The sequence below is a fragment of the Saccopteryx leptura genome, chromosome 1 (genome assembly GCF_036850995.1).
Source record: "Saccopteryx leptura isolate mSacLep1 chromosome 1, mSacLep1_pri_phased_curated, whole genome shotgun sequence".
NCBI lineage: Eukaryota > Metazoa > Chordata > Mammalia > Chiroptera > Emballonuridae > Saccopteryx > Saccopteryx leptura.
In genome coordinates this window covers 310149101-310177038 of record NC_089503.1, presented here as the reverse complement: position 1 = coordinate 310177038, position 27938 = coordinate 310149101, and the positions used below count along the sequence as shown (strand labels likewise).

Below are 27938 nucleotides of genomic sequence, written 5' to 3'. Positions count from 1 at the left end.
TGTCCGGCCAGGGTGGTTGGTGGTGAGGATTCAGGCTCCGTCCTGACCAGGCAGTGGCCTGAGGCTCAGGGCCCCCCAGCCCCTCCCTCCCAGCCCACCAGCGTCAACCCCCAGCCCCGAGCTGGACCGCACACCTTGGGACGCGGTTTTCCACTTCCTAAGGACGAGCCCCAGGCTGGAGGAGAGGTCCGAGGAGGTGAGTGAGTGCTCAGCCCGCTCCTCCCTTCCACAGTCCAGGCCTGGGACCCTGCTGTGAGGCCTGGGGTGGAGAGAGGGTACACCCGCACCTGCCCCCCACCCAGCTCCTCTGGGCTCCGCCAGGGCAGGCGTAGGGAAGAGGGAGAGGTGAGAGAAAAGGTGGGAGACTCCAGGCGCCAGGATTAGAGCAGAATAAAGAGTCCGTTTTTCTTCCTTTCCATCAACAAACCTCCACCCAAAAGGAGGTTTTAAAAAATCCCAAACCCACCCACACCAAGAGACGGTTGGGACCAGGTGGTGGGAAGACGTGGAGGCAGGAGCTAGGAGGCCGAGCCGAGTCTGGCATGTGCGCGTGCCCCAGGCAGGGGCTGCAGTGGGTTTAGGGAGAGCAAAGCGGGCGCCACTTCGGGGCTCTGCCCGCGTCGCGTCCCGGGATTCCGTCGGGGCTGAGCGCGCGGCTGCTCCATCGCGTCCTCCTTCAAATCCAGGTGAGCGTGGGACTCTTCGCGAGGACGCCGGCGGCGGGCCCCGGGGAGGCGGCCGAGGCGACGGCGGCCGGGGGCGACATGGCGGATGAGCAGGACCTCTCCGAGGTGGAGCTGAGCCCCGTGGGCTCAGAGGAGCCCCGCTGCCTGTCCCCGGGTAGCGCGCCCTCGTTGGGACCCGACGGCGGCGGTGGCGGCGGCGGCGGCGGGGGATCGGGCCTGCGGGCCAGCCCGGGGCCGGGAGAGCTGGGCAAGGTCAAGAAGGAGCAGCAGGACGGCGAAGCGGACGATGACAAGTTTCCTGTGTGCATCCGCGAGGCCGTCAGCCAGGTGCTGAGCGGCTACGACTGGACACTGGTGCCCATGCCGGTGCGCGTCAACGGCGCCAGCAAGAGCAAACCGCACGTCAAGCGGCCCATGAACGCCTTCATGGTGTGGGCGCAGGCGGCGCGCAGGAAGCTAGCCGACCAGTACCCGCACCTGCACAATGCCGAGCTCAGCAAGACGCTGGGCAAACTCTGGAGGTGAGCGCACCCACCGCCCGCCGGGACCTCCTGCGGGCCCCCCAGTTGCGGGTGGGTTCAGGCCGTGCGGGAACTCCTTGGGCCCTTCTCGGGCGGGGGGCAGGGGTGGCGAGAACAACTCTGATGGTGCTGAAAGACCAGGTGTGGGCATCGGACCCGCCTTGCCCCCAACAAATACCCGCTGGTGCTGGCTCAGAACCCGGGGCCTAGGCTGCTCCCCACCCCGAGTAGTGGGCAAAAAGGCGCCCCCTCGTGGTTGGAATTCTGTTGGTGGCAGGCGGTAGGGCCTGGGCTTCTTCCTGGGGGAGTAAGGGCTGGAGGGAGGGAAAGATGGTGGACTGACGGCTCACACGCCAGGCCTTCACTAACCACACATTCAGGGGTGCCACTGCCACCAGTTAAGTGGTGGGGGATGCTGGGGAAACGCTTGGCAAAGAATTGAGGACCTGGCTGGAAAGGCAGGGAAACTGAGGCAGCCAGAGGTAGAAATGGTGAAAGTCCAAGAAAAGCAAGGAATTCAAACAGGAGTCTTTGAAAGAGTGAGGAATGGAGAGCCGCTAAGGGACAAATCTGTGACTGCAGGATCCTGTCCTATCCCAGCTGCCTTCACTGTGTCTTCCTGACCTCACCATCCTTAAGTCTGGGGATTCTTCATCCTCCTGGGAAGGGGACACAGAAGGAAGCCTCCCCCTCCTACCCTGTCCCAAAGCTGCCAGGTTTGTCTCTCTCCCTCCCTCTGCCAGTTCGGCGCCATCTTCTTTTCTAGGGCCCCACCCAGCGTTGAGTAACCTCCTACCCCTCCACCCTGAAGCTGGAGCTGAGAGCCCTGGCCACAGAAATCCTTGGCCCCCTTCCTGTTCAGGGTCTCTCAGACTCCCAGGCTCTGGGAGCAACCTAAACCTCTGGGGGAAAACATCCCCCCAAGGAGGAAGTCTGACAACCCTCTACTCAACCTGACTTCCTTTGGGACATTGTTAAACATGGCAACCCCACCCCCAGAGTCCTGGGCAGCTCACAAAGAGAACAGGGGCTCCAGGAGATGGGAGCCTGAAGAGGTCACCTGGTTCCCTGCTAGACTGCTCAGGAGATAGCCCCAAAAGGCAAAAGGGTTGCAAAGGCCACGTAACAGCTGGTAGCAGACCAGGAGCCAAGGCCACAACCCAGGTCTCCTGACTCTTCATCCAGTGGTCTTCCCCCACACAGTCCCTGGTACAGTGTGGGTCACCCTTTTACTCTAGGTGTGCTCAGGAGGTTGTGAGGATGGGAGCAGAGGAAAAGAGCAGTAAGGCATCTAGATTCAGAAAGTTTAGGCTTTGACAGAGGAGCCGGCAACTCTCCTGCTGCAGCGCCCCTTTGCCAGCCCCCAGCACAGTGAAGACTGGATCCTGAAGGCCAAAGGCTTAGGGTAGTGGAAAGAGCAGCAAGGCCTCCAAGAAACCCAAAAGAACTCACATTCAGCCCCCAGCCCTGTCCTTGGCCATGTGTTTGCTGAAGACCAGGTGCCCCTTCTCCTCTCAGCCCTCAGCACTCTGCGTGTCCTGGGCAGGTCACAGGCCTCAGACCCAGAAAGTCTAGTTCTGCCCAAGAGCAGAGGTCAAATCTAGCTCCTCTGCCCAACGTCCATCCATGTAGGGCTCGGCCTGGACCTGGACCGTTGGTGCTACGGGACAGAAAAGAGCAAGTGAAAGACAGAGAAGCAGGAGGGAGACAGAGAGGCAGACAGAGCAGACCATGTGAACAGTGAGCAGACCACAGCAAGAGCCCAGTGACAGCGTCAGAGCAAGGATAGACCCCCACTTCTCCCAGCACACTATCACCAAGGATTTAAGATTGGACCCACCACTGTCCCTGTCCCTGTTTCCCCAGCCCAGAACCCTGGGCTTGGGCTCCTTCAAGAGGACTCATTCCTGGCCACCACTCAAGGTGTGAGCATAGGGGCCCAGGGTGCCCCCCGCCCCAGGCCCAGCCTGGGGTAGGACAATCAGGAAAGCAATACTGCTTGTTTAGGAACCAATCCCAGCGGTAGGAGGGTGGCAGGTCAGTGGCAAGGATCAAAGACTATGCCAACATGTGGGCAGGCTACCTCCTGGATCCTGTGTAGGGTCCTGAGGGACATCCTTGAATCCTGGATTTGGACTGGGCTGGCTGTCTCTTCATGGGCTCCTCCTGAGGTTCCCTGCCCCCCCCCCCCCCACTTCATGACTTCCAGGCCATCAAGGAGGGGAATGATTAGGTTGGCAGAACTGGAAAACAGGGGCCCTAAACTGGAAAAGAGACAGACTGTATAAGGTGCTATAAATGAGTTGGGGTCAGACACACCAGCTTCCAGGTCTTGACTCCTAATTAGCTGCATGGGCTCCAATAGTCATGCTAATCTTCGGTGCCCACCTGGAAAAGGACTGTGGATACAGATCACGTGCTGCGGGCTGTATGTTAGTTGACTTGCCTAGAGAAAATAATTAAGAGTCAAGAGACTAAAAGGGGGTCATAGGCTGGACCGCTAACCCCACAGGCCCCTTCTCAAGAGCAACTGAAGTAGCAGCCAGTGCCCCACCTTGGGAGGCCCCCAGGTTGGGGTTTCCAGTTTGGGTAGGGAACCAGCCTACCCTCTCCTCACCCCTTTTCTAAACTTTGGAGACCCAGAGGACAGAGGTGAAGTGAAGGAGGCGGGGGTGGGAGGGACTATGACAGTGCTGAGTGAGGGCTGGCACTGGAGTTGAGGTCAGATTTGGAATTGGGTTTACATGGTAGAGCAGAATAGGTTTAGGGTCAAGAGAGAGCCTAAACAGCTGAGGACTGGTGAGGCTGGCATTGGGGTTGAAGGTGGGGTTAGCCTCTCTAGAAAGGACTGGGGTTAGGGCTGGTGTGTGGGGAGGGACAGGTGGGCTCATAGTTAGGTTTCTATTGAGGTTAGTGTACTGGGAAGAGCTGGCAAGGGAGGTGACAATGGGATGTATATAATGTTGTAATCTCTCTTTTGGCCTGCACCCTCCCCTGCCCCATTCCCCCTGCCATTTTCTTGCCAATTCATACCCGATTGACAGGTATGCAGAGAGCACAGGGAAGGTTTGGGGTGGGACACTGAGTGAGCTGAGTGTCCCCAGACATCCACGAGCTTCTATGCTGGCTGAGCCTGCTCTTTGCCCTCTTGTGCAGTTCTATCCCCGCTCCGACCCTCAACACCCCCCCCAACACACACACACACACACACACACACACACACACACACACACACACACACACACTCCAGGGCCTGCCCCACCCACTCCTCTGGGTCCAGCCCCCCAGAGACCTGGCTGGGGGCAGGAAATCGGCATCCCTCTCTCAAACTCATGAGGCGTTGATCTGGAGTCCCCATCCCATCACTTGGTTACAGGAACCCTTGGAGAAACCTGGGCTAGGGCTGGGCTCCAGGGCGGGGAGAGGGGGCAGTGGGGAGGCTAAGCTGCAGAGGAATGCTGCTGCCGGCTAGGAGGTGCCTGGTATGACCACCCCCTCCCATCCTGGGCGAGAGGGCTCAGCCTTCTGCTGACTAGGAGAAGAGGGCACCCACTGGGGGTGGGGGGCTGGAGAGAGCAGCCCTTTGGGCAGAGAACAGAGCTGCTCCAGTAGACTCCCTTATGTCTAGAATTGCATAGGTTCTTTCCCCTCAGCACCCTCTACAAGGTAACCCATCCTGCCCTCCTCACTCTGGGGCAGTCAAGGCCTGAACACCTACCCTCCTCACCCTCTAGTCCTGGCCTGAGGATGGAGTCAGATGGGCAGGGCAGTGCCTTCAGGGCTTCCCTCCACTGCCGGTCTTGGACTGGGAAGGTCTGTCTGCCTGTCCCTGGTCTGGGAAGAGTGTCTAGCTTCCTCTTCCCTTTGTCACCCCCAGATAAAGAGATATGATCTCCCCCAGGGGGCAGTGAAGAAAGCTCCCCTCCTGCCCACAGCCCCAGCACACTGGAATTCCCAGAGTCGGTATTCCAGGAGTGGGCCCACCCCAGGTCCTCTTGTCCCACCCCACCCACCTCCCTGCAAACAGCATTAGAATAGCGCCTATTTCTCAAGCGTCACCTCCCCACCCCAGGCCTGATGCAAAACACTTCATGTCCACTATCTTGGTCAGTCCCATACCCGGTGAAGTGGGTATTATCATCCTCGTTTTGTAGGTGAAGAAATAAAGGCTCAGAGGAGTGACTTGCCCACAATCACACAGCTAGTAAGTAGCAGGGACTAGGCTCTTCTGAACCCTCACCATGCTTCTTCTCTGTTTACACACCTTTAGCCACAGGGAGCTCACCCCTTGAAGAGGCAGCCAGCTCCATTTATAGATCGCTTTGATGACTAGAAAGTTTTTTCTGTCCTTGAACTGATGTCTGCCCCTCCTAAGTTCTCGTCATATTTTTAACTCCATCCCAGGAGATACCTGGAGCGGCAGGCTGGCCCCTCTCTTATACCCCAGCCCCATGAGAGAGTTGGGGGTGAGATCACAGCCCTCTGAGCCTGAGGTTCCTTGGGCCTCACTTCTTCCAGTCCATAAATAGAAAAGCAAGCTCCCTTGCTGGGTTCCGCCTTTGGGCTTCCCATCTTTAGGCCTCCTATTTTCCAGGGAAGACACTCACACTGGCCCCTCTGCTGTCTCTCTCAACTGCCCCACCCCAGGCTGCTGAATGAGAGTGACAAGCGCCCCTTCATTGAGGAGGCTGAGAGGCTCCGGATGCAGCACAAGAAGGACCACCCAGACTACAAGTACCAGCCTAGGAGGAGGAAGAACGGGAAGGCGGCCCAGGGGGAATCAGAGTGCCCTGGCGGGGAGGCCGATCAGGGAGGGGCAGCCGCCATCCAGGCCCATTACAAGAGCGCCCACCTGGACCACCGGCACCCGGGAGAGGGCTCCCCAATGTCAGATGGGAACCCTGAACACCCCTCAGGTGAACATTGGGCTGGGAGCTGGGATAGGGTGATGGTGAGCTGTGGGTGGGGGAGCCTGGGCAGCGGGGAGAGGTGAAGGCTGGATGGATGGCTTGAGAGACCCTGACACTCCGCGATAGCCCTGTGCCCTGGGAAGGGCTTGCCAGGCTGTGCGGTCACCCCAGCTGGGGGGCAAGGCCCCAGAGGGAGCTCAGTGGGGACCCTGGTGCCAGGGAAGGCAGTTAGGCAAGATGGTTGTGGCTGATGGAAGGGGCCCTGTTGCTGAGTGGCGAAGCCAGTTAAGGAGGCCCAGGGGTGAGTTACAACAAGGAAGGGCAGGACAGGATGAGTTTCAGAAATGGCAGACCAGATGGAGAAGATCATTGCCTCTTTCTCACCTACCAGTCTGATGGGGGAGACATAAGCACATGTCATGCAGGGGAGAGACCAGGCATCTTGTTTCATTCTCATTAATGATAATAACCTCTAACATTCATTGAGTACCTACTGTGTGCCAGGAACTGTGTTTATTGCCTTAAGTGCACTCATTCAATCATTCTGAACCGGGATGAGGCAGCTACTCTGCCTGGGCTCTGACTTCAGCTGAGAGGCTCATTACTCTCAATTAAAGGGCGAGAAAAACAAGTAACATGCCACACAGCTGAGGCCTGAGCTCAGGCTCTGGCTCCAGGGCCTCTGCCGGTACCACAGCTGCCTCACTGTGTTCACAATGTAGAGAGCGCCATGTGGTCAGGCGCACAGGAAGTCTTGGTGAGCAGAGCTCTGCCTTTAGAAGACACATCCCACGTCCTCCTTTCTTCCAGGACTGGGAGCAGACAATCAGGAACCCAGGGTCTAGTGGCAGGAGCAGGGATGAGCACATGTGAATTAAGTATAGGAAGAAGCAAATGCACACAAAACCCAAGACGCAGAGGGGGCGTCATCCACCATCTATTCAGTCAGGTTTCCAAAAATGTCCAGCCACCCAACAGACTCTGCAAGGAAAGCTTCAGGAAGCCATGCCTGAGCTACTTGGTATTCCCAGTTTTACTGATAAGGAAACTGGTTAAGAGAAGACAGGAGTCCGCCCAGGGCCACACAGTAAGTGACAGCCAGAATTGAAACCCAAAGTCCAGAACGATTGGCCAATGCAGGACTTGGCATCTCCTCTGGTCTGATAGAGGAGGCACAGACCTACCCTACAGGCTTCTGGTCTTCCTCTGAGGGGATCCCCAGTCCAATCTTCCCTCCTCACATCACCCTCTGAGATTCAGGGACATAACTTCCCCCATACACACACACACACACACACAGATACACACACCAGAAGACCCTGGGCCATGCACAGAACCACCACCTCAGAACATTGGCTTTTTCTCAGCTCAGCTACCTCTCCTTAGTGAGGCCTACGCCAAGTCCGCAGGCCGGGGTGAGTGGCTTCTCCTGCGGGCCTCCTGCCCTTTGCATGCCCCATCATCACAGCACTTCTGAAGCTGCCCTCTAGCCATGTGTGGGTATAGGATCTCCTCAAACCTCTGAGCTTGTGAAAACAGTGGCCCGTTTTATTTATGCTATATCCCCTGTGCCTGGCACAGTACCCCATAAGTGTCTGCCAAGTGAATATGTGAATGCAAAAATTGAGAAAGGAATAGAGGTATAGAAGGTCGGTTATCTCAGTGCTCCCCTGAGCAAGTGGGGAAGAGCCACTGGAGGAACAATGGGCAGCATGGTGTGTGATGGGGGAGCAGAGCATGGCCAGTGCGACTGGCTCAGAGGGAAGGTTTCCTGGAGTAAGGGTCCTTGGGTAGAGAAGAGAGGTTGGAGGGGACACTGCTGTTCGGAGGCCAGAGCAGGAGGAGGCACAGGCAAGCCAGCAAAAGTGAAATGGAGAGTCAAGATTGAAGCAGCTTGACCAGGCGGTGGTGCAGTGAATAGAGCGTCGGACTGGGATGCAGAGGACCCAGGTTCGAGACCCCGAGGTCACCAGCATAAGTGCGGGTTCATCTGGCTTGAGCAAAAAGCTCACCAGCTTGGATCCAAGGTCGCTGGCTCGAGCAAGGGGTTACTGGGTCTGCCAAAGGCCTGCAGTCAAGGCACATATGAGAAAGCAATCAATGAACAACTAAGGTGTCGCAATGGAAAACTGATGATTGATGCTTCTCATCTCTCTCCATTCCTGTCTGTCTGTCCCTATCTATCCCTCTCTCTGACTCACTCTCTCTGTCCCTGTAAAAAAAAAAAAATGAAGCAGGTGAGTGAGGTCAGCAAGGAGAGCAGCCAGCAGGCCAAGTGAGCATGCACTGAGGGGAGCAGGCAAGCTGGATGGAGAGCAGGACCCCACTGGGCTCAGCAGCTAAGGAGCCATGGAACAGGGGAGGAAGTGACTTCAGCTGATGTGAGGAAGAACTTTGTAATGGGAAAGGTTTTTCAAAAGGAAGCAGATCTGTCCAGGAGTGGGCAACAGAGGGAGTCCTGCTCTGGGTAGGAGGCAGGACCCATCTGCAAGATTGGAGAATTTTGGCCTGACCTGTGGTGGCGCAGTGGATAAAGTGTCGACCTGGAAATGCTGAGGTCGCCGGTTCGAAACCCTGGGCTTGCCTGGTCAAGGCACATATGGGAGTTGATGCTTCCAGCTCCTCCCCCCCTTCTCTCTCTCTGTCTCTCTCTCCTCTCTAAAATGAATAAATAAAATAAAAATTAAAAAAAAAAAAAGAAAGAAAGGAAAGATTGGAGAATTTCAAGAACTGGAGGCCAATCCAAAACCATTATAAAAATAAATGCTAACTCAGGCTGCCCAAACACGTAAAACGTACAAGGTCACACCAGGATTATCCCTCAGTCTCCTGAAGACATCTTCTCTGAAGGTGAACCATGAGAATCCAGAAACCTCTGACCTTGTTTCCTGCTTCTCTCTCTGTCTTCCTCCTACCCAGGCCAGAGCCATGGCCCACCCACCCCTCCGACCACCCCAAAGACAGAGCTGCAGTCAGGCAAGACAGACCCCAAGCGGGATGGGCGCTCCATGGGGGAGGGCGGAAAGCCTCACATCGACTTCGGCAACGTAGACATCGGTGAGATCAGCCACGAGGTAATGTCCAACATGGAAACCTTTGATGTGGCTGAGTTGGACCAGTACCTGCCACCCAATGGGCACCCGGGCCACGTGGGCAGCTACTCAGCAGCTGGCTATGGTCTGGGCAGTGCCCTGGCTGTGGCCAGCGGACACTCCACTTGGATCTCCAAGCCACCAGGTGTGGCTCTGCCCACGGTCTCGCCACCTGGTGTGGATGCCAAAGCGCAGGTGAAGACGGAGACCGCAGGGCCTCAGGGGCCCCCGCACTACAGTGACCAGCCGTCCACCTCGCAGATCGCCTACACCTCCCTCAGTCTGCCCCACTATGGCTCTGCCTTTCCCTCCATCTCCCGCCCCCAGTTTGACTACTCTGACCATCAGCCCTCAGGACCATACTATGGCCATTCAGGCCAGGCCTCTGGCCTCTACTCGGCCTTCTCCTACATGGGTCCCTCACAGCGGCCCCTCTACACGGCCATCTCTGACCCCAGCCCCTCAGGGCCCCAGTCCCACAGCCCCACACACTGGGAGCAGCCAGTATATACGACGCTGTCCCGGCCTTAAAGGAGGCCCTGTCATACCCCCACCCAGTCCCTCTGGGTAGCACGCCCCTTCCCCAAGCCCTAGCGCCCTGTTCCTCGCCCATTTCAGGCCTGGTGGTGGCTGGGGAGGAGGCTGCAGAGGCTGACAGCTGAGAGAAGGCTTTCTGTCTGGCTCACTGCCTTAATGACCCCCACCCCATCCTCTCCAGGCTCCAGCCCAGGCAAAGCCCTAGACTACTAGGCTGGGCAGAGAAGGAGGTTGATGGTTGCCCCTAGACTGAACGATGAGGGGCTGCACCTTCCCCCCAGGATGACCCTCGATCCCAAGACCTGAGAAGGACCCCCTCACCCTCCTCTGGGAGGGAAAGCATCCAGGGTTGGATGGGAATCCGAGGCCTTGTCATTCCTGTGCCTTTGTTTCCTCTCTTGTGGAGAATGAGGGGTCTGACATAACCCATGCCACCTGTGCTACGCGCCTAAGATCAAAGTCAACCCAAGACTTACATCAGTGCCTGGAATGGGCTATGTCTGCCCCTTGGGGGCTGACAGCTTTGAACAGCCTCATAGGATGCTGGGGTGGAGTGGGGGCTCAGAGGGAGCACGTCTCATCCCCTCCAGTGCCCCTTCCCCTCCTGAACACAGAAAGGAATTGGCATAGAGGTCCCCAGATCCAATTCTATGCCAACAACCTCATTCTTTGTCTAACGAGAAAGAGGCCCCAGGTCCTCCTCCACTACCACCTGCAGACCTTGAGGCACATCGCTGGAGGTGAGGAAAGGATTCGGAGACAATTCACAGAGCCTTTCTCCTGGCTCCCTGCCAGCCCCTCTTCCTCACCAGGCTCTGAGGCCCCTGCTATCTCAGCCCCAAACTCCTTGGGCTTCCCAGAGAGCTACAGCTGCTCAGCCCAAATCTTTGGCTCCAGGAGGACATGCAGGGCCCAGCAACCCAGGTTGCTGGCACAGGCTGAAGACACTAAACTCTTGATGTGTACATTCTGCCCTGGCCTTTTGCCCTTTGCTTCCCAGTGGTATCTGAATAAAGTATGTAGCTCTGTCTGCCCCTATCTTCCTGTTCTGCAGCCCCCACAATCCACATGTAACTCATTACTGCCCCCTTATTTATCTCAGTAGGTCCCTTTCCCCTCTCCCCTTTCCTAGGATCTCCAGCCCCTATTAACTCTGCATTAAGCACTCCACATAATAAAATTAAAGGTTCCAGTTACCTGCTTAGTGGGCCTGACCTGGCCTGTCTCTTGGTCTCTTATCCCTGTACCTATGCTTCCTCAAACACTTCTGGAAGTAGCTAGGGGTGGAATGCAAAGGATAGCTAACCCAAAAGTGTCCTCTCTCCCCCAGGAAAGTGGGGGCAGTGCCGTGGGGTAGGACAACTGGCATTGCAGTGGGGTCAGTCTGTGCGCAGGGGCTGGGGCCTCAGATGGAAGCTCTCCCCCTAGCCCAGCTGTGCTTACACCACAGGGGGGCCACTCCCTGGCTCCAGCTGGAACTCAGACAGAGCACCTTCCAAGCAGCCCCTTTGCTTGTCCAACAGAGAAGGGGCCTGCAAAGTATTCAAGAGATAGGTATTTGAAAAAGAGACAGGTCAGGCCTGAATTCTTGATTTTTGCTGGTCATTTAGAATATGCTGCTGGGCCTTCTCTCTCTTGCCACCTCTTCTCTCTCTCTCTCTCTCTCTCTCTCTCTCTCTCTCTCTCTCACACACACACACACACACACACACACACACACACACACGGGTACAATCCAGGATCTAGCTGATGTTCACAGCAGTTGCCCATACACACACATACACACACACAATCCAGGATCTAGCTGATCTTCACAGCAGTTGCACACACACACACACACACAATTCAGGATCTAGCTGATCTTCACAGCAGTTGCCCGTGCCTGAGTATAAACCCAGGATGGCAGACATGCAATCTAACCCTTCAGTGCTTACTCCCTGAGAGCTCTTTCCTCAGCTGAATCCAAGCTGTGCTTGGGGGCTAGGAGCCACTCCACTCAGGGACAGGGGAAATCTCTTCACCACCATGCCCCACTGATGTATAGCTCTGGTGGTTGGAAGTCTTCCTTATACCCAGCTAATAACGGTAATAGTACCATGTACTGAGAGTGCTCCCTGGTCAAGTGCTTTATGTCATTCAAACCTATGAGAGAGTGGATCCTATCTGTATCCCCATTTTCCAGATGAGGAAACTGAAGCTTTGAGAGATTCATGGTAAGGAGTGCTGACGCTCTGACTCCATTGCACTCTTAACCACTGTTCCTTCTACCTGCTCATCATTTGGGAACCCTACTTCTCCTTTTCATCTGAAGTGATACTTTTTCCACTGCTCCAGAGCAGCAGCCTCAGCTTCCTGATCCACCTCTCACCTCCGAGTCAGGACCTGGGGTGGGGTGGAGAGCTCCAAGATCTAGCCCAGTCCTCCAGGGGGGCCAGACTCCTGTTGTTCACCATGTGAGCTTTTCAGGCAACCTCACCAAAACTGCTGGTTCCATGAAGTTTAGGGTAGCTGCAAACCCCCGTTCTCATGGACAGTATCTGCTGCCAAGTCAGATCACCCCAACTGTATATAAGATGTTTTCTGGTGTTTTGTTTTGTTGTAGATAAATGCAGCATTTTATATTGATCTTTAACAGATTTCACCTTGTTGGAATTGACCATTTCCCACCTATATTAAACCTTTTGGAATCCTGAATACAACTTATTAGCTCTCCTTCTGAGCTTTATGTATCTGCAAACCTGAATATCCTCATTCAAGTCACTAATAAAAATGGTTGAAGAGAAGCAGGGCCTGTGTACACCACTAAATCCTTCTCTATCATCAGTTCTGTTACCTATATTCTTAAGGGAAGACTGGCAATCTATTCAGAGTCCATGAGGTACACATCATAATAGTGTAAAGACTGCCTGATGCCTTACTAAAGTCAAGATTTGCTGTAATCTCTGAACTTCCAGACTAGTGACCATTGAAAAAAATCAATCTGGTTCATTTGGCAATATTCTTAGAAACCCTATGCTAGTCCTGGGTCTCTTCTTTATTATCTGTTTTCAAACAGGAAGTAACCTATTCTAGCATTGTGTTACAGACCTATTAGTCCTAATCTTATGTGCTTGTAACTTTTACAACCCACCCTTTCACCTCTACTGAAAAAGAGGATTTTAGTCCCTTTCCAGTTCGTTCACTGCTCCTGCTCTTGGCAAGCTCCTGTATCTCATGAGATCAACCTGACAGTCAGTCACTGGGGATGCGAGAAGAGGAAAAATGGCCCCAGAGAGGACAAATGACCCGGAAAAGTAGGAAGACCTGGCTTGCGCTCATTCCCCAAGACCCAAACTTGCTGACATGCTGGGGCCTCAGTCAGATAGTGACCACATGTAAAGAGAGAAGGGGCCAGGTGTTCCTGGAGGGGACTGAAGAGACCATGGCCATGCCTGGCCAGCTGAGTAGCAAGAGACTGACTCCCTGAAAGAGGAGCAGAATGGAAAGGGGGAGGTGGGAGGAAAACACCCCCTGTCCATCTCTCCTACACCCTATCCCCTAAGGGTTAACCCCTACTCCCTCTTCCCGCCCCATCACTCCTCCCCCACCCAAACCCCATCTCCCTTTAATCACATCTGATACTGAGCAGCCCAGCAGGAACAAAGAGACCATTTAGAAAAACGGGGCCGAGAAAAGTGACCCCCGCACTCTAGGGCAGCCGCCTGGATGCCAGCACAAAGGCGGCATTTCAGAGCTGAAATTTCAGCACCCAACTTGATTAAAGAATTCCACAGGATTGGAGGAGGGTGGAAGGGGGTGCAAGTCCACTGCTCCCTGAATTAACCCTTCTCCAAGGCAGCAACAATCCTCCTGGGGCTGCTTATCACTCCCACCCTGCCCAGGGTGCACCCATCCAGGGGGGCCATGCCTCTTGCAGGGGTCAAGCTAGCCTGGCTCCTCCTCTTCCTGGAAGGGGAGCTGGCAGTAGAATGGAGGTTAGGCTAGAACATTCAGAGAGCCAATTTTCCCTTCTATCTCTGTTGGTGTCAATATAAACCCTCTCCCTGCCCCGCCAGGGAGGGAGGAACCAATGTATTGGTCTTACTGCAGGTTGGGTAAGCAGGGTGAAGAGTACAGGACCCACTAGAACCTACGGCAGAAGATAATGAGCACCAGTCCTGATTTATGCCAGGCCTGAACCCAAGAGCCCTGATTCCCTGCCCACTGTCATCCCAGCACTCATCTCAGTCAAGGCCTCAGAGCATCACAGGCCCCACACAGAACAGAAAGGACATCGTTCAGAGGCTGGGAAGGATAGGGTATGGGTGTGGCAGACCAGAGGCGGGCCACGAAGGCCATTGTGTGGGCAGTGAGCACCAAGGCGGGCAGGGGTAGGCAGGTGCTCAGTCCTTGCCCCAGCTGATTTGCCCAGCAGGGCTCTGCTTGGGGAGGGCGGAGATCACTGGGTCCCCAGGCTTCCTGCTGGGGCACTGCTCCTGAAAGGGAATCCGAGCCCATGATAAGAGGCTCGAGGCAGGTCCTTAGGAAACAATGGGTGGCTTGATGAGACCTGCTCTGTGATACTCCTGAGAAGGGAGAAGCCCCTGCAGCCAGTCCCCACTGGAAAGGAAATTGGGGGTTTCCATGGCAACCAGCTCCCTGGGCACAAAGGCTGGTCTGTCTGCTGGGAAGGCAGCTGAGGTGTCTCCCTGCAGCAGCCTTTGCTCTGGTGAACGAAGATGGAGGGAGGGATGCAGGATATCCACAGGGAGTAAAGGCCCCTGGTACTTCTTAAAGAGGTGACAGTAACGGGGCCACGGGATGGGTGCAGCCTCCAGACAGCAGGGCAGAAGTGGGTGGGCATAGCAGATAACTGGAGGCAGAGAGGGTAGAAAGGTTGAATAGTTTATTATTTACATGTATAAAGAATGTGAGAGAAAAAAAAGAATGTGAGAAAAGAAGGTGGGGATGAAGCATGGTGGAGAAGATGAGTCCAGCTCAGTCGGTGATGATGAGCTCGTCTACCCCCCAGTCTTCATAGCTCCCGTCTGGCAGGTAGCGCCGAATGATGATGGGGATCTTTCGGGCCCTGTGGCAGGGGAGAAGTCACAAGTACGTGAGGGCTGGAGATCCCAGCTCTACGGCAGGAGGGACAGACTGTGTGCAGGATGCAGGGAAAGAGAAGTCTCAGGAGCATCCTCCTGAGTCTGAGTGTACTTTGTAAGAAAAGAATTACAATAAAAAGGAAGTTCCTGCACCCCTGAGTGTGGGACAGTGGGTCCCAAGGCTGAAGGTAAGGCAAACTGCAGCAGGAACAAGGAATGTTGACAGGCAGGAGAGGTCCATGTCTCATCAGTGCTCTCCCCTTTGCCTTCCCCTCTCCTGCCTCCCTCCTCCTTCCTGGTGGGCTGACTCCTCAACAAGCACATCTCCCTGGTCAGAGATGTAGGGGTCAGGGTGTGCAACAGAGAAACAGAGGATGCCTCCCAAGGCTCTATAGCAGTGAACAGTGATCTGGGCGACTTACTTGAGCTCTTTCATGGCGATGAGCAAGGGATCTGTCTCCCCCTCCAGCTCCACCATCACAGGGGCACACATCCTGTAGGTACAGGGACAGGTGTTGGGGAGAAGTCCAGCAGGAAGTCAGAGTAAGGGGAGGCTCACTTCACAAACAGCACTAGATTGACACCCCGGTCCTCACCTACAAAGGTCACCTTCTAGGCAGACAGGTGTAGTGGGTGGTGAGCAGTGGTTCGGGGGCACTAACAGCGAGGGTACGTAAGTGGGAGCCAGTGGATCAGCTTTAAATTGCCTCTAAAGACAATGAATGTCTCTTTAAATCTCAGTATCCTCATTTGAAAACAAAGACAAAAGGCCCTGTTTGCCCACAATGATGCTAGGATACTACTAGCTAACAAGCAAAATGGGCCTCTCTCCCCATTTCCAGCTTCAAGTACCATATGTTGCTCAGTTCTTTACACAGACTATTTTATTTCCTTTGAGGTGAATACTAGCACTATTTGTTTTACTGATGAGGAAACTGAGAAACAGAGAAGTCATTAACTTGCCCAAGGTCACACAGCCAGTAAATGACCCTAAACCCTACATGCTCCTCCTACCCACTAAGCCAGGGGTCGGGAACCTATGGCTCGCGAGCCAGATGTGGCTCTTTTGATGGCTGCATCTGGCTCACAGACAAATCTTTAATAAAATAATATTAAAAATATAAAACAGCCCTGGCCGGTAGAGCGTCAGTGGTAGAGCATTGGCCTGGCGTGCAGAAGTCCCGGGTTCGATTCCCAGCCAGGGCACACAGGAGAAGCGCCCATCTGCTTCTCCACCCCTCCCCTCTCCTTCCTCTCTCTCTCTTCCCCTCCCACAGCCGAGGCTCCATTGGAGCAAAGATGGCCCGGGCGCTGGGGATGGCTCCTTGGCCTCTGCCCCAGGCGCTAGAGTGGCTCTGGTTGCAACAGAGCAACGCCCCGGAGGGGCAGAGCGTCGCCCCCTGGTGGGCGTACCGGGTGGATCCCGGTCGGGCGCATGCGGGAGTCTGTCTGACTGTCTCTCCCCATTTCCAGCTTCAGAAAAATACAAAAAAAAAAAATATATATATATATATATATATATAAAACATTCTCATGTATTACAATCCATTCATTTCCTACCGCTCATGTTCATGGTTGCGGGTGGCTGGAGCCAATCACAGCTGTCCTCTGGGACAACACCAAATTTTTATTGGATAATGCATAACGTACACGGGTCATTGTATGGCTCTCACGGAATTACATTTTAATATATGTGGCATTCATGGCTCTCTCAGCCAAAAAGGTTCCCGACCAATGCACTATGCTGTAACAGCTCCCATTTATAAGCTGAAGATCCACAAATTTAAAAAGGTATTGCAACACCTGACCAGGTAGTGGCGCAGTGAATAGAGCATCAACCTGGGATGCTGAGGACCCAGGTCTGAAGCCCCAAGGTTACAGGCTTGAGTGCAGGCTCATCTGGCTTGAGTGTAGACTCACTAGCTTGAGTGTGGGGTTGCTGGCTTGAGCCCTAAGGTCGCTGGCTTGAACAAGGGGTCACTGGCCTGGTTGGAGTGCCCCCGCCCCAGTCAAGGCACATATGAGAAGCAATCAATGAACAACTAAAAAATGATGTAAAAAAAAAAAAAGTAATGTTACTACAAGTTGATGCTTCTCATCTCTCTCCCTTCCTGTCTCTCTCACTGTAAAAGAAAAAAAAAAGGAACTGTGAGTGGGACAAAAGTAAGCATTAATAACAAGGCCAATGACATTCATCATGTCAACTCCCCTACCAGGAACCTTCCCCAGGGCCTGTGGCAGACTCCTGAACCCAGTGGCCATGGTAGAGTATTCCAACACAAAAAAAGGCAGGTGCAGACTCCCCTTCTGATGGCTCCAACCTACCAGCCCAGACCCTGCCTCAGGGCCCAGCTCCTGTTTTCCTTCTCTCTCTTAGCAAAACACCCTTAGAAGTCCTGCTCTCCTAGCTGGATAGTTCAGTTGGTTAGAGCATTGTACTGAAGCCCAGAGAAGTTCTGCTCTTCCAGCCTCCACACAGGGCCTGTATCAAGTGTTCTCCTGTTCACCATCCTTCCATGATGTTCCAAGGCCAGTAGGCAGAACCTATTCTGGTCTCTGCTCACCTTACTAGCACCTTCTCATGCTACTTGCCTATATTCACCCCACGTTCTTGCCACACCAAACTCCTAAGGTTCCCTGGACAGATGCTGTTGTTACCTTTTCATGTCCTCTTATAAACTCTTCCTCTTCCTACAGGCCTGGGAGAGACTCAAATGTCTCCACTCTGGGGATCATTTGCTGGAGCCTCAGTGCCTGGCTCATTTACATATGTTTTCCTTGGCACCAATCTCCCTGTATACTAACTATTTGTTTGGAGTTTCCCATGTTAGACCATGACAAGCACCTGGTGACCCAGGATATGCCCTAGCACAGTACTTGACCCACCACAGAGGCTCTGAACACAAATGAAGAGGTGCCAATTCTAGGCACACCTCCTCTTGGAAGCCACCAAGAGGAGGTGTGCCTAGATTCCAGCTCAGGTTTACACTACTGGATCCCAAACCTGATCATCAGAATTACTCAGAGAGTATGCTAAAAATCCAGGACCCCAGGTCCCTTTCCAGAGCTTCTGAATAGACTCTCTTGTAAAGGAGCCTGAGAACCTGCATTTACAAAGCTTCCTGCATGATTCTAATAATCAGCCAGTCAGAGCGCCACCAGTTTACACTAAATAATTTGCTAATTTTATTACTAGTTTGATTTTTTTACTCTCAAAAGCCTGAAAATTTCCCAAGAGCAGAGGCCAAGTGTTTAACTTTCCCTAATTTTCTCTCAATAAGTATTTGCCTGACCTGTGGTGGCGCAGTGGATAAAATGTCGACCTGGAAATGCTGAGGTTGCCGGTTCGAAACCCTGGGCTTGCCTGGTCAAGGCACATATGGGAGTTGATGCTTCCAGCTCCTCCCCCCTTCTCTCTCTCTGTCTCTCCTCTCTGTCTCTCCCTTTCCTCTCTAAAATGAATAATAATAAAAAAATAAAAATAAAAAATGTGGCAAAATGCCCTTCCTGATGTGCATATGCCTTTTTTATCTCAAGATGTGAATAATTCAATAGGATTGATTCATCCAGCCCAATTGTGTGCAGGCAATGTGCTAAGTGTGAAAGTGTGCCCTTAGGTGATTTGTCTGCACCAGAACGATCCTTAGGCTGTGGTACACATTAGCCACTAGGTGGTGCTAATGTAAGGAGTGACTGAGACATCCAAAAACATCCAAAAACTATGTTTCTTCAGTACCTAAACGCAGGTTGCAGGCCTAGAGCTAGCGATTAGCTACAGCCACCCTGAGGTGGCTCTCACAGCAGGCAGGGAACTGCCAGACAGTGTCCTACCCCTTAATTGGAAGGAACATTGCAGACCTAACTAAGTGGGACCATGCCTTGCTTCCACAGAAAAGCAGGTCGCTGGGACTCGGTAGTGTTCTGAATGTCTGCCTCCATAGTTTTAAGTGCTGCACACCGCCCACCAAGTGCACACCAATCTTCTGAATTTGTCACTCAAGGCACCAGTGACATCTTTCCTAGGCCATAAGCTACATGCCATTCTCCACCACAAGCTGCACCTGCCTGCCTCCACCTGGACCTTTCTTTGTGCTGTTTCTGGTCCCCAGGATACCTCCAAACCACTTCCCTTTCCCTGTCGCCTCTTGAACTCTAACCTCCTCATGAGGCTTTTCCAGGTGCCCCTGCATTTACTCCCTTCTCCCGTTTTGCACCTCTTACAAAGTACCACACCTGCCTGCTTTGGGTTCTGGGTATTTGTGAAGGGGTCCATCTCCCCACCAGGCTATAAACACCTGGAGGACAGGGGGATTGTGTCTTACTATCTCTGCATCCCCAACAGGTACAAGCATAGGACCTTATTCAATGTTGGAAGACAAACCTGCATATTATCGTCTATTTGTTTGAAAAATAATGTATGAGTTATTCTTTCTGCCGGGTTATTTTTAGAAGAGATGAATGTAAGAGCACCAACAAAATGCTTCATAACAAAGAAAATGTCTTCTATCTGCACTATCCACTACAGAAGCCACAGGTGACTGGGTACATGAATAGGGCTAATGAGACCTAACAACTGAACTTTTATTTAATTTAAATTTAAATGGCTACATGGATCTAGTAGCTACCATAACTGATGGTGCAGGCCTAGGGGATCCAGACCCCAAGGATACCAAAATTATCATACGGAGTACGGCTCTAATTTCTCCCAGACCAGCAAGAAAAATAACCAGACTGGCAAGAGGTCTACGGCTGCAGAACAGATAAGGAACAATGTTGGCCGACCATAAAACCCTTTCTCTAGGTCAGGGGTCTCAAACTCAACTCAGCATGTGGACCACAGAGCAAGATCACAGCCGTTCCGAGGGCCGCACTAGGTCTACAAAAGGCAACTGTTACGCAACACTTTTCTCACTGCAGTTGAAAACAAAAACAAATCAGTACAACAAGCACAATCATACATGCAGTTTACTCAGTGTCACAAAACGACCAGAAACTGTAGTTCGCATCACAACTGCTGTTAACTAAGCTAATATCTAGCTAGGATGCTAGAGAAATTAAAAATACAAGTAGGCCCCTAGGCTTACTTAATTTTATCCAAAATATTTTGAACTTCGTGGATTAGTCTGCGGGCCGCACAAAATTGTTCGGCGGGCCGCATCCGCGAGTTTGAGACCCCTGCTCTAGGTCGACATGGTGGTCATCTTCACCCCACAGGCTGGAGGAGATCAAGTCCAATGCTGAGTGGGAACTACGGAGGGGAACACATCGATCTACCATCACCCCTCTAGAACACCAAACTCCGCCACGCTCGCTCCAGCTTCTTCCCAGCCTATTTTACACTATTCCCTACATGAAGCAACCCAACTTCCAGATTACTACCATTTCCCACGCCAGCTTGTAAGAAGTCTGGGTAGGTCTCCTTTACTTGGCCTTGTGTCTCCTAGGAGACCTTCTATGAAAGCAAGAGTACCACATACACCCTCTCTGTCCCCCAACTTACTCCTCCCTAGGAAGAAGGAGTAACTTATCTGACAGGGAAACCTGGAGGAAAAGCAGATAACTGTGGCCTAGCTTTTTTGAGAGCTCTGCTTTCTCAAAACCACCTGCCTGCAGAGAAGGTGCTTTCACAAGGCCCACAACCTTAGAAGGCAGGCTTGCCCCTGCAGACACTGATGCCTATACTGCCTGAACATGCAATCACCATTTGATCTCCACCTACCCACTGGCTATCTCCTTAATCTTGTTATTCTTCAACTAGTTCCAAACTTGGAAGAGAAAGGAAAAGTTGCTAATTTCATAACCCCATTACCCCACCCTTGTTCTGTTTTCACACCTCTAGCATGGTCTCTGCGTGGCTGGCTCTTGCACTCTTCTGGGCTGGTCATAGTTGACCTCAAATCGCGTACCACCATTTAAGGCCCTGGCCAGTTGGCTGGGTCGGTTAAGAGCATCGTCCCGAAACAAGGTTGCAGGTTCAATCCTAGGTCAGTGCACACACCGGAAGCAACCAAGGAATGCGCGACTGAGTGGAACAACAAATGAATGCTTCCCTTTCCCCTCCCCTCTCTCTCACTTCCTCTCTCTAAAAACCAATAAAAATTAAGCCCTGGCCAGATAGCTCAGTTGGTTGAAATATTGTCCTGGAGCATGGAGGTTGCTGGTTGAATTCCCCAGTCAGGGCACAAACAGGAGTAGCTTGATGTTCCTGTCTCTCTCTCTCTCAAAAAAAAAAAAAAAAAAAAAAAGGCCTGACCTGTGGTGGCGCAGTGGATAAAGCGTCGACCTGGAAATGCTGAGGTCGCCGGTTCAAAACCCTGGGCTTGCCTGGTCAAGGCACATATGGGAGTTGATGCTTCCAGCTCCTCCCCTCTGTCTCTCTCTCTCTCCTCTCTAAAATGAATAAATAAAATAAAAATAAATAAAGAGTATTAAAAAAAAAAAAAAGAACCACCAAAAACCCAATGGTGCTGTCACAGTACTGCCAACTAAGCAGCCCACAATGGTCTGGTAGGGCTGTCTAAATCCACTTTATTTTTGCTTCAGTAACCCGAGGCAATCATCAAGTTCCGTTCTTTTGTTACTCTCCTACTGTACTGTTATTTGACTTCTCAGATGATCATGTCCAACTTCTATTGGATCACAAACTTCCTGAGGGTAGGTATCTAGCACAGTGCCTGGCACATAGGGACAGCACCCCCTTATTTAGCATTTGAGAGCAGGGAGAGCCTGTTTTCAGGTGCCAGGCTGGGCCACACTAACAGCGTGGAGGCTCTCTGTGGCCTGACGGATGGAAGACAGTAAAGGGGTACACACTCACGCGATCTGGAGGGCACGGGTGCCCAGCACACGGGCTCGCTCATACTTGGTCATGTATGGTGTGGTGATTCGTTTCTGGTTGGCCTGCGGTCGCTCTCCAGAGGGGAGGATCTCAACATTCTCCTGGCCCTCCTGGCAGAAAAGGGGAAAATCTCAGGGTGCATTACTGCAGGTGAGGGGGAGGATGACAATGGCAATGATTATAACCACCACTACCACTACTGCTTATTACATGCCAGCAACCTTGCAGTTGCCTTACTGACACCTTCCTTAATCCTCACAATAACCTTATGAGGTAGGGATTAGTGACATTTTAGAGGCTTGAAGAGCCAGTCTCAGACATAGTAAAAGAGAAGGATCATGATCAGGAGGATTCCAAAGCCAGCTGCCTCATCTAGAAGAGAGCAACAGAAGGCCAGAGATGGCATAGTCCACGAACACTGTCCCCATACAAATAAGTCCTTAAGCACAGACAAAAATTACCCTGAACAGGAAGTGAAGAACAAGCAACCCACCTTCAGATAGGATAACCGAGTCAAAGGGTCCAGTGACTAAAAAGTCAGAGTGAAGGCAGAAACATACCAAATATTTTTTCATGTGTGTGTGTGTTCAAATATTTAACAATTATTTATTAAGCACCTGTCAAAAGCCAAACATCATAATAGGTGCTGAGACAGAAAGCTAAGTTTCTCAAAGAATTCACTGTCTGAAGAGGAGACAAGGATAAACCAAACAGCAGGTGCTTTGAAGATATTCAAGTGTGCAACAAAGTTAAGAACAAGGTGGGGGACACCTAACTCATGCAGGGGGTTAGGAAGACAGTCCAGAGATGAGACTTGAGCTAGTCTAGAAGAATTAGTAGAAGTTCTCAAGCCAACAAGGAAGGGAAGGGGATTCCAGGCAGGTTGAATTGCATGTGCAAAGGACCGAGGAGAGAATGTACTAGGTTTAGATAACCAATTGTAGAGTATGATAAGAGCAAAGGTGCACACAGGGTCCTAGGCAAGAGAATAAATTCTGTAACAAAAAATTAAGACAACAAGTATATACTGAGTGCTTACTACGTATCAGATAGTGTCCTAGGTGCTTGGGACAAAGCATTAAGACAAAAATTCTTCCCCTATAGAGCTCATTAATTATAATGAGAAGAGACAAACAAAAAAATTAATATAACAGAGAGAAAAAAACAGGAAGTGCCAGGACAGAGATGACTTGAACAAAGACCTGAAGGAGGAGAGAAGTAGATCATGTAGATATCTTAGGGAAAAGTGTTCCTGGAAGAGGGAACAGCAGAATCAAAGCTCCTAAGCAGGAATCTGCTTGGCATGACTGGCACAGCAAGAAGAGATAGGTCACAGAGGGAGCAAGTGGCCAGATCATAGAGAACCTTGTACATTTTTTTGGCATTTATTCTGAATGAGATAGGAAACCATTGGATGAACGCTCTGAGCAGGAGAGAGACACACTTTGACTTAACATAAAAAATGATCATCCTGAATACTCTGTTGAGAATATTCTGTAGGAGCAGGGCAGAAGCAAAGAGACCATTTTTAGGAAGATCAATAGTGTGGGCAGGTAAGAAAGATGATTCTGGCAACAGAAAGGTAATGAGATCAGTTAAAGGCAGGAAAACGAGGAATACAGTTTCTGCAGTAATGATGGTGAAAAGCAATAAAGATCTAAACCAGGCTGAGCACTCGGTATATAGAAAGGGAACAGGGCTGAACCACATGTAGGAGGCAGAACTGACAGGACAAAAAAGGAAGGCGACCAGAGGATGGAGAAGGAGGTTTTTGACACAGTGTATAGGTACCTAAGGGTGCCAAGCAGAGAGAAAATTCAAAAAGAGGGGGACATCGCCTGACCAGGCGGTGGTGCAGTGGATAGAGTGTTGGACTGGAATGCGGAAGACCCAGGTTCGAGACCCCAAGGTCGTCAGCTTGAGCGCAGGCTCATCTGGTTTGAGCAAGGCTCACCAGCTTGGACCCAAGGTCACTGGCTCCAGCAAGCGGTTACTCGGTCTGCTGAAGGCCCGCGGTCAAGGCACATATGAGAAAGCAATCAATGAACAACAAAGGTGTCACAACAAAAAACTGATGATTGATGCTTCTCATCTCTCTCCATTCCTGTCTGTCTATCCCTATCTATCCCTCTCTCTGACTGTCTGTCACAAAATGAATAAATAAATAAATAAATAAATTTTAAAAAAGAGGGGGACATCAGCTTCCTAGCCTGAAAACATCAAGGGATCACTCTCTTTAGGAGACATAAAGCACTTCTTCCTCGATCAGTCACAAAAGACAGAAAGCCCTATTCCATTCCTGTACCTAGTAACCCATCCACCTCGTTGCTCAAGCCAGAAACCTATCACTGCGGCCAAGTGGCTCAGTTGGTTAGAGAATTATCCCGCAACGCCAAGGTTGCAGTTTCAATCCCAGGTGAAGGCACATACAAGAATCAAATAAGTCCTGGCCTGTGGTGGCACAGTGGATAGAGCGTCAACCTAGAACACTGAGGTCACGGGTTCAAAACCCTGGGCTTGCCTGGTCAAGGCACATACAACAAGTAACCAACGAGCAGCTACAGTGAAGCAACTACTTCTTATCCCCCAACCCTCCTCTTTCTGTAAAATTAATAAAATTACAAAAAAAAAATTTATTTAAAAAAGAATCAACCAAGGAATGCATAAATAAGTAGAACAAAAAATTGATGTCAGCAAAATAAAAATTAAAAAAAGAAACAAACCTAGGAGTCATCCTTATCATCTCCCACTCTGTCAGTCTCAAATCCAACTCACCAAAATATCTCCTACATCTGTTTTCTCATCAGTGACACTAGTTTTCCCAAGTCCAAGTTACAGGTCTCTCACCTGGAGGTCTATAAGACTTCCCTAATCCGTCTCTCTCTTTTACTCTGTTTATTATTATTATTATTTAGAGAGAGAAGAGAGAGAGAAAGAGGTGGGGAGGAGTAGGAAACATCAACTCCCATATGTGCCTTGACCAGGCAAGCCCAGGGTTTCGAACCAGCGACCTCAGCGTTTCTAGGTCAACACTTTATCCGCTGCACCACCACAGGGTCAGGCCTCTCTCTCTTACTCTTTTTTTTTTTTTAGAGATTTTATTTATTCTTTTTAAATAGAGGAGAGAGAGAGAGAGAGAGAGAGAGAGAGTGAGAGAGGGAGAGAGGGAGGGAGGGAGGAGGGGGGAGGAGCAGGAAACATCAACTCCCATATGTGCCTTGACCAGGCAAGCCCAGGGTTTCGAACTGGAGAACTCAGAGTTCCAGGTTGACGCTTTATCCACTGCGCCACCACAGGCCAGGCACTCTCTCTTACTCTTAATCCTCCCCAATTTGCTCCCTACTTTGAGACCAAAATGCTCTTTCTAAAGTACAAACTGGATCATGCCATTCCCAAGCTCAAAACTTTCAGTGGCTTCCCACTACCCTCAGGCTATGAAATCTGCCTGATCAGGGCCCCTATCTCTCCCCTTTGCTCCTATGGAGACCCATCCTGCAGAGCACATATCATATAATAAACATTCAACACACATCTGTTGAATGAATGAAGGTGACATTTAATCCATCAGTAAATTAACTGTCCCAGAAGCCAAGAACTGTGATCCAAATGGACAAAAACCTCAGGCCCACCCTGTAGGACTTCTCCATTAACCAGGACTGGAATTCTGCTCACTCTCACTGGGGGTGCTTGTGAAAGAGGCTCTGATCACAAACAGGAGGCAGGTGCACTCAGGGAATTATCACTGGCCAGGCTATTTGGCAGCCTAGACTGTAGAGCAGAGAGCCCAAGGTGAAATACTGACCTCCTCAGCATTCTCCAAGTCATCTAGTCCTTCATCCTCCTCCACATCATCAAAGTCGTCACCATCAAAACTGTACAAAAAGAGGCCGGTTAGAGCATCGCTCACAAGAATCAGAGGGCAAAGGATGTCTCATCCAATATTTAGGAGATGCTAAATAAATATCTACTTAAGGAATTAATCAAACTTGTTTCATTTTACTTCAAACTTAACCCAACAGCCCTCAAATTTTGCCAGGACTCATTCATCATCACTACTTCTCTCTCTACTGGACCATTCCCATCAGCACATAAACATGTACTTATTTCTCATCTTAAAAAACAAAACTTTTCTGGCCCTGGTCAGTTGGCTCAGCAGTACAGCGTTGGCCCGGTGTGTGGAAGTCCCGAGTTCGATTCCCAGTCAGGGCACATAGGAGAAGTGCCCATCTGCTTCTCCTCCCTTCCCCTCTCCTTTCTCTCTGTCTCTCTCTTCTCTTCCCGCAGCCAAGGCTCCATTGGAGCAAAGTTGGCCTGGGCCCTGAGGATGGTTTCATGGCCTCCGCCTCAGGTGCTAGAATGACTTCGGCCACAATGGAGTAAAGCCCCTTGGTGGGCATGCTGGGTGAATCCTGGTTGGGCACATGCGGGAGTCTGTCTGTCTGCCTCCCTGCTTCTAACTTTGAAAAATACAAAAAAAAAAAAAAAAAAAACCCAAAAAAACTTTTCTATTCTCTCCCCAAAGAGCCCTATCTACATGCTCCCATTGGGAGCAAAATTCATAGAAGAGTTGTCTCACGTCACGGTTCCCCATTCTTCTCTTCCCATTATGTTATAATTTCACTTCAAGAAGACATCCACCTCCATGATTCCATCAAAAACACTCCTCCTTGGGCCCTGGCCGGTTGGCTCAGTGGTAGAGCGTCGGCCTGGCGTGCAGAAGTCCCGGGTTCGATTCCCAGCCAGGGCACATAGGAGAAGCGCCCATTTGCTTCTCCACCCCTCCCCCTCTCCTTCCTCTCTGTCTCTCTCTTCCCCTCTTGCAGCGAGGCTCCATTGGAGCAAAGATGGCCCAGGCGCTGGGGATGGCTCCTTGGCCTCTGCCCCAGGCGCTGGAGTGGCTCTGGTCGCAGCAGAGCGACCCCCGGAGGGGCAGAGCATCGCCCCCTGGTGGGCAGAGCGTCGCCCCCTGGTGGGCGTGCCGGGTGGATCCCGGTTGGGCGCATGCGGGAGTCGGACTGTCTCTCCCCGTTTCCAGCTTCAGAAAAATACAAAAAAAAAAAAAAACAACACTCCTCCTTTTGAGTTTGTTAATGATTTCCATGTTGCTCCATCCAGTGGACTGTTCTTAGGCTCACTTAGCTTGACCTATCAGCAGGCACACAAGACCACTTCTTCTCCCTCAATACACTCTCCTCACTCCAGCAAGGGCACCTCATTCTCTCCTGTTTCCCCACCTCACTGGCTGCTCCTTCTCTGTCTCCAAGCTCTCCTGCTCTAACGCTCAGTCATCTCCTCTTCTTCACTGACACTGCCCTGATGACCTCACCTGTTTCTTAGTTTTGACCAATATACTTCTGTTGACCACTCCCCTATTTTTTCCTTCGGAACAGACCTCACACGTCAGAAAATCATTTTGGCCCCACCTTCAAAATAAATCCAGAATTCAAAACCACTTCTCACTACCTCTATTTCTATCAAGCCACTACCTTTCCAGATCTTTCTCACCTTAAAGTCTCACCAGACCCTCTTCTGGAGTACTTCTGTGTATCAGTTCTCACTTAACATGGTAGATAGGTTCTGCGAATTCAAGCCAAACAATGCAGGAGGAAACCAATTTTACCACAGGCTAATTGATATAAACAGGAGCAAGTGTCCTACAGCATCTCATCAACGTGGGACCAAAATGACGTTTATTCGAGGAACTGCTGTACTATACACACTTCCACTGCCTAATCTCACACGATGCTCTACTATCTGTTTACGGGCCTGTCCCCTCTTCTAAAACGGGAGCACGTGGAGAGCAGCGACTGTGCCTAATACACCTCAATCTTCCCAAACAAGACACAGAACCTGGCTCGTGTACGTTTGCTGTTAGACACCTTTCTCATTGATCCTCTCTGTACCCTCGATCCTGAGCCTTTCCGTGACCAACCTCTGGCTATGATATTGGATCCCCCCCCCCCCCCTTTCCCTGACCCAGCTCCGCGGGCCCCTCAGCCGCCAGCCAGTCCCCTCAGATACTGCCTCTGGTCGCCTAACTCCTCAACCTCCTTTGACCCAGACTCCCGCCTCACCCGCCCCTTCCGAGGGTCCGCAAAGGCACTTCGCTCCCGCACTCACTTGTCCTCATTGTCTGACATGACGCCCGCGCCGCAGCGACCCGGCCCCGCGCCGCAGACCCCAGCGGAGACTCGCAAACAGTAAGCCTCCGCCTCGCGCAACGCCACGCGTACTCTGCGCCTGCGCCGTGAACCAGAGGCAATCACTTCC

General features: G+C 51.7%; 2 protein-coding genes across 3 annotated transcripts; one reads left to right on the top strand and one right to left on the bottom strand.

Annotated features, from left to right (window-relative positions):
- Positions 1-11829, top strand: SOX10 (SRY-box transcription factor 10). 2 transcript variants are annotated; one of them, XR_010748095.1, is made up of 5 exons: positions 1-196; positions 687-1207; positions 5855-6123; positions 9037-11507; positions 11564-11829. XR_010748095.1 is itself a non-coding variant. In XM_066358370.1 (4 exons), exons 2-4 carry the CDS (start codon positions 765-767, stop codon positions 9738-9740), a joined length of 1416 nt encoding a protein of 471 aa, XP_066214467.1. In that variant the 5' UTR covers positions 1-196; positions 687-764; the 3' UTR covers positions 9741-11829. The 2 variants fall into 2 exon arrangements, 1 of the variants encoding a protein (XP_066214467.1); XM_066358370.1 differs by having other exon boundaries at positions 9037-11829.
- Positions 11830-14617: 2788 nt separating this feature from the next.
- On the bottom strand, positions 14618-27895 carry POLR2F (RNA polymerase II, I and III subunit F). Its single transcript, XM_066358379.1, has 5 exons — positions 27789-27895; positions 25471-25540; positions 21648-21778; positions 15253-15324; positions 14618-14814 (listed from the first exon to the last, which is right to left on the bottom strand). The coding sequence occupies exons 1-5, from the start codon at positions 27806-27808 to the stop codon at positions 14724-14726; spliced, it is 384 nt and encodes a 127-aa protein (XP_066214476.1). The 5' UTR covers positions 27809-27895; the 3' UTR covers positions 14618-14723.
- Between the last annotated feature and the right edge of the window lie 43 nt (positions 27896-27938).

Bases quoted from the DNA above. Each gene is read 5' to 3' on its own strand.
- SOX10 (XM_066358370.1), top strand. From the start codon at position 765: ATGGCGGATGAGCAGGACCTCTCCGAGGTGGAGCTGAGCCCCGTGGGC. The intron at 1,208-5,854 runs GTGAGCGCACCC...GCCCCACCCCAG, and splicing joins ACGCTGGGCAAACTCTGGAG to GCTGCTGAATGAGAGTGACA. The intron at 6,124-9,036 runs GTGAACATTGGG...CCTCCTACCCAG, and splicing joins GAACCCTGAACACCCCTCAG to GCCAGAGCCATGGCCCACCC.
- POLR2F (XM_066358379.1), bottom strand. From the start codon at position 27,808: ATGTCAGACAATGAGGACAA. The intron at 25,541-27,788 runs GTGAGTGCGGGA...CTTTTTGTACAG, and splicing joins ATGTCAGACAATGAGGACAA to TTTTGATGGTGACGACTTTG. The intron at 14,815-15,252 runs GTAAGTCGCCCA...CCCCTGCCACAG, and splicing joins ATCGCCATGAAAGAGCTCAA to GGCCCGAAAGATCCCCATCA.